Below are 5,991 nucleotides of genomic sequence, written 5' to 3' on the forward strand. Positions count from 1 at the left end.
CTTTCTTTGATCTATAGTTTCCCACAAAGCTATTTATATCAACTGCTAATTATTATAAGGCTGATGGAATTTAGATTGGTTCTTAAGGAATAAATGCTGTTTTCTTGTGGCCCCAAGAAATTAATACAGAAATGTAATATAGAGGCACCAGATTTTTTTTTGTGTTTGTGTGTGTGCCATAAACCACTGTTGAGTGGTTCAAGACACAACATTAAATTTTATTTAATTCTTAGAATGAGTTACAGAGAAACACATGCCTTGAAGAACATGCTGAGAAGTCATAGTAACTGGTCCTCTTTTCTTGGAGCATTTCTCTCTTTCTTCCGCCATTCTTACTTCTGTAAGCAGCAATGAGTTGCAGGTCTCATGCAGTAAGCAATTCTAACTTCATTTTCATGGCACACAAGTTTGCATCGACCATTACCCCTGATGCACTGACTCCTTAAATCCATGCTACCATACTGGGGATATTTCTTTTTAGCTGTGAGAAGGAAAGAATGGCTAGAATTAGCAATTTAGCTACAACGTGCCCAGGTTATAAAAGGAGAAAGTCCAAGAAGAGGAAGACAATGAGCACAAAGAAAAAGTTCTCTTTCTAAATTAAATTTGTGAACATCTTCATTTAGAGCCATTCTGTGGGAGAAAGCTGTGATCATTTGCTTCTAAAAAGATTACAGCCTTGGAAACATCATAGGGCAGTTCTGTTCTGTTTTAGAGGGTCTCAATTGACTTATCAGCAATGCCTTTGTTTGGTTGTTGTTTTGGTGGGGAAGTACTTTAGTTTGTGCAAGGTACAGACTTCTTTTCACATTTTTGTAGTACATATGAAAATACATTTTGCCATTGATTTTTGTCATGACTTAGAATTTGGTATTTTAATCAGTACCTTTAAAGGCCAGGAGTACAGGGGGCTTGGTATATATGGACTGCACTAAGTAACATTACCAGAGGGAGATGACATCAACAAACTTGTCTATAAATTTTGGTGCAGTGTTTTTAGCAGAAATTTATTATTTTCCACAACATCTCTGTAGTTATAATTAACAAAAACATTTTTCATTATCCCAGTTTACATGAATCAATACCTAGAAGGCTAAAACTCTTATTCTAATTTACTTACTGAATTCGAATGCTTTGTGGTCAGAGCTGTCATTATTGCCCAATGACAATGACACGTTAATACTGTGCTTTGGCTGCACATGCTACAAGCATGTTCTGTATTTTTCTTTACTACTGATGTTTCTATACTCATTAATTATGTCAAATTATCTGGTGTTTTATCTACAACACTTGGTATTTATGAACCTGAATCAATAACTTTTTTTTGAGAATGAAGTTGTGCTTAAAGGAAAAGAAAGAGAAAAAAATTAAAAGGCTTCTGCTTAGTTACTAATTAATAGTGCTGAAACTAATGAAATTATAATTTATTGTAGAAGAAGATTTTACAAAGCAATTTTGTTTTTTTTATATCCATATACTCTAAGAAAGGAATCCTGATGTAATGCTGTAGGATAAGCACTGGAGTGCTAACTGAAAGTTTGTTGGTTCAAACCCACCAGTCATTCTTTGGATAACCCTATACAGGGTTGCTACGAGTCAGAACTGACTCTACAGCACTTAACAACAACATCAATCTAAGAAATATTTCATTTAAGCAATTGACAATGGTATTTATCATATATTATTCTGTGATTAAATTTGGTAATACATATTGCTAAGGAGTCTGTATGGTCTGGTATGGGAGAAATTCCATGGGGGATAGGAGAGTAATTTGACACCATGAATTACTGTACTGATTAACAAGAACCCTAGAAATGGCACTGTTTTACTTGACAGATAAGCTGAAAGGAAAGGAAAGATGATGCAGTAACCCATTTATACATCTCCTTGTCATTTATAACTTAGAGAATATAAAGAAGAAAGCTAAGTGACTTGAAGGGAAATATCCAACATAATAAAGTTAAGAACTTTTATCTTTTAATTTTTCAACTGTAATTGCCAGTGTGAAAATAAGTAAGTTTTTCTACCTTATTTAGAGGAGGAATTTTCACCCTCTAGAAAACTGAGGGTTAGATACAAAAGCAACTGAGAAACAGAAGAAGAGTCAGACGTACAGCATTTGTTTTTATTTAAATTAGTTCAACCGTGGGATGTTGGTTATCTGTAATGTGAATGGCATAACTTTAATCACATTGTTACTATTATTTAAATTTATTTAATCTATGCTACACCTTTTGTAATTATGTAGGGAAAATATGCTTCTTGACATATTTCTTTTAGTGTTGTTATATTCTTTAAAAATGTTTTGTCAGTAAAGGATTGGCACATATTTGATTTATTTTTAAAAAGACAATGTCTTCACTTTGAAAATATATATAAGGTAAAAATGTATATAAATGTACATATAAAAATGTAAATAAGAAAAAAATATATAAGGTAAAAACAGTGGTATCATAATCTGTATTTTATGTCCTGTATTCCCCAACTGACTTTGGATTTCTGTCTCTACAAATTTTTAAGTTTTTGAATGAAAGCATGAAAGACTTTAGATATTAATAGGAATACTGGATAATGACTATGTCCAGAATCACTTAGCATAGCAACCTAGAAATGCTGGTTAGTGTTGGAAAATGAAACTGTTTAATATATGTTGGAACTACATGAATCTATGGACCATTTCTTTTTTACCTTTTCTAAAGCTAGAAAGGAGTCCTGGTGTGATGCTGTGGATTAATGCGCTGGACACCAGGGTTGGTTTGAACTGAGCAGTGGGCAGTTCAAGCTCACAAGCCACTCCTCGGAAACCTTATATAGGGTCACTATGAGTCAGAACCAACTAGACAGCACTTAACAACAACAGAGCTAGAAAATTATCTCGAAATCTTTTTCTAACATTTTTTCAATGGAGTAGAAGAAAGTTATTCTCATAGTTAAATAAATTGCTTTACTTTGTTATTTCATTGAAGTTTGGTCCCTAAATAGAATTGTATCTAACTGCTCTCTTTAAATAATAATCTTTATTTTACACTGTGTGAATTTTTAGGGATTCTGTAATATTCATAATGAGAGAATAAGTTACTTTATTCTCTTAAACCGTCCCCTTGATTTCTCGTTGGCCTTCATATACAAGAAAAATCAGCCAGGTGCTGCATAGGCTAACTATTCTAGTACTGGTGAGGCATTGTGGGTTAATGAGCTGAACTGCAAAAATGGTCTGAACCACACAATTGGTTGTTCAAACTCACCAGCCATTCCTTGGAAACCCTATACAAGTTCACTATGGGTCTGAACTGACTTAACTGCACTTAACAACAACTTAATAATAAACTGGGTAGATTTGAGCTAGTCATTTCACCTCAAGCTCTTTAAGAACAAGGGGTGGAAGACAGTAGTCTCTCCATTTCTAACATTTATTATTCTAACTCTGTAGAATTTATACAGACCCATTAATTCAGGATAAGAGAATCTTGCTACATATCTGATGTAAAGTCATAGTCCTTGGGTTGTTGTTGTTGTTGTTGGTTATGTGCCGTGGAGTTGGTTCCGAATCATAGTGAACCTGTACAGGGTTTCCGAGGCTGTAAATCTTTACGTGAGCACAAAGCCGCATCTTTCTCCCGCAGAACAGCTGATAGTTTTGAACTGCTGATCACGAGATTAACAGCCCAATTAGTAACCACTACGCTGCCAGGGCTCCTTGGGTAGGAGGGGAATTTTATTAAAAATATATTTTAAGTACAAGGTTCATTATGTGACCTCTGGTGTTCAAAGAGAGAAGGATAGTAACTAGGTTTACTTAAATAAATACCATTTATGGACATAATTTGCCTGCAGTACTGAGAACAGAATACTAAGGAAGTATTCCTACTAATGGAGTCCTGGTGTGGCAAGGTGGGTTAATGCACTGGATTGCAAAATCGGTTTGATCCGCAAGGTCAGCTGTTCCTCAAAAACACTAAACAGGGTCGCTATGGGTCAGAACTGAGTGGATGGCATTCAACAACAACAGCAACAACAACCATTTCTAGTAATGATAAGTAGTCCACTTCATACATATGAGAAGGAAAAGGTAAAGAGATTTCTTTCTAAAACAGGATCATCTATCCCTTACCAATTGTTTCTTTTCTTTTTCTTTTTTTTCTAGCAAGATATAATACCCAGCAAGAAAAGATTCTACACCATTGTTCTAAATGAAAGAGATGGGGCTCTTTAACAAGTTCTGATAGTGCAGTGGGTAGGCCGTCAGCTGCTAACCAGAAAAATGGTAGTTCTAACTCAATGGCTATGGGACAGAGCTGTGACAGTCCACCTCCATAAAGATTGTAGCCTTGGGAACGTTGCAGTTCTAGTCCATCCTATAGGGTTGCTATGAGTTGGAATTTACTCAACAAAAAGGGGTTAATGACATTTGAAAGAAACGTTTTTTATTGTCTCATAATATGAGCTTTACAGAAAGAAGAGTTGCAAAGATAATATAGCTCCATATACCCTTCACCCAGCTTCCCCTAATGTTAATCTCACACAACCATGGTGCCTTTACCAAAATTAATACATGAACATTGGTGTGATACTAGTAACTAAACTACAAATTGTATTCACTTGTCACCAATTTTTCCATATTGTATTTTTTATGCTTTAGGATTCAATCCAGAACACTGCATCGCCTTTAGTGTTGTTATCTTTAAATACCTACATTATTATTATATTTTTAATCAGAAATACATGATGTCTCTTCAAGTTTAGTTGTATAAATATCCCATAAATATTTTCATGTTACCTGGTAAAATTGTGACCCCAAAGAAGAGTAGAATAAATAAAAAGAGGTGAATCTTCATGGTAGAGAGTTCCTTCGGGGGGAAAAAAATGTCAATAGATCTTCTTTTCCAAGTTTTGGTAAACAGAAACAGAGAACCTGATATTTATAGATTCCCCTGGAAAGTAGTTTGAACTACTGAGGCATATCAAAAGTGAGAACATTTTTATGCTTGGCTGAATAGTGCATGTTCAAAGAGATGGTGGTCACACAAAATATATTATTTATTATTTTTTTTTCATAAAAGTAAGATCTGCTTTTATTACCTTAAATAGACTCTCATGAGCACACAATCTTTATGGTACTTTTAATTTATACTGGATATGTGTTTCAATTTCTATCACATTATGGTGAAAATCAAATGTTGTTATAGTAATCTGCTCTTATATTATGATTGTATAGCCACCAATTTACCCTCCACCCCTGGTGGTGGTGGTTATGTGCCGTGGAGTCGATTCCCACTCATAGCAACTCTGTACAGGGTTTCTGAGGCTGTAAGTCTTTACGGGAGCAGAAAACCTCATCTTTCTCCAGTGGATCAGCTGGTAGTTTCGAACTGCTGACCTTGTGGTTCAGAGTCTGATTCATAACCACTATACTACTAGATCTCCTTATCCTCAACCCCTAGGAACAATTAAAAAAAAAAAAAAAATGTTTCTTTTGTGTGAAAGTTTTTTCTTAACTCTTTTACAATAGTGGTCTCATATAATAGAGCTCCGTTCATTGTTGACTTATTTCACAAAGCATAATATCCATGTTAGGAGGTGATTCATAGATTCATTGTTATTCCTTCACTTTGTGTAGTAGTCCATTGCGTTTATGTAGCATAGTTTGCTACATACCATTCTTGCACTGATGGTCATTTGATTTGTTCCTATCTTTTGCTATTGTGAATAGTGCTTCAAGGAACATATTTCTCTTCTTCTCTAGGATATACACTAACTAGAGGAGCTTCTGGGCCATATGATATTTATAGTGTTTTCTGTCTCACTTTCTCACTCCTTTCCCCTTTGAATTTCTGCAGAGTGACATCCCAACTATGGAGTTTCTCTTTCCCCCCCAGATCTGTTACAACCTGAGCAGCCTGGGACACCAGCTGTCCCATCATGAGGAGTAAGATAGACACCAGTGCTTCATAACATTGTAAAATAGCATCTTTCATGCTGGCTGTGAGCAAC

General features: G+C 35.1%; 1 protein-coding gene across 1 annotated transcript; it reads right to left on the bottom strand.

Annotated features, from left to right (window-relative positions):
• Positions 1–332: 332 nt before the first annotated feature.
• Positions 333–4,835, bottom strand: DEFB110 (defensin, beta 110 locus). Its single transcript, XM_006860540.1, has 2 exons — positions 4,778–4,835; positions 333–481 (listed from the first exon to the last, which is right to left on the bottom strand). Exons 1-2 carry the CDS (start codon positions 4,833–4,835, stop codon positions 333–335), a joined length of 207 nt encoding a protein of 68 aa, XP_006860602.1.
• Positions 4,836–5,991: the final 1,156 nt, after the last annotated feature.

Source organism: Chrysochloris asiatica, unplaced genomic scaffold, assembly GCF_000296735.1.
Source record: "Chrysochloris asiatica unplaced genomic scaffold, ChrAsi1.0 scaffold00038, whole genome shotgun sequence".
In the NCBI taxonomy this organism is placed as follows: domain Eukaryota; kingdom Metazoa; phylum Chordata; class Mammalia; order Afrosoricida; family Chrysochloridae; genus Chrysochloris; species Chrysochloris asiatica.

Excerpts from the sequence above, each read along its gene's own strand:
- DEFB110 (XM_006860540.1), bottom strand. The coding sequence starts at position 4,835 with ATGAAGATTCACCTCTTTTTATTTATTCTACTCTTCTTTGGGGTCACA. Across the intron at positions 482-4,777 it reads TGGGGTCACAATTTTACCAG|CTAAAAAGAAATATCCCCAG; the intron begins GTAACATGAAAA and ends TCCTTCTCACAG.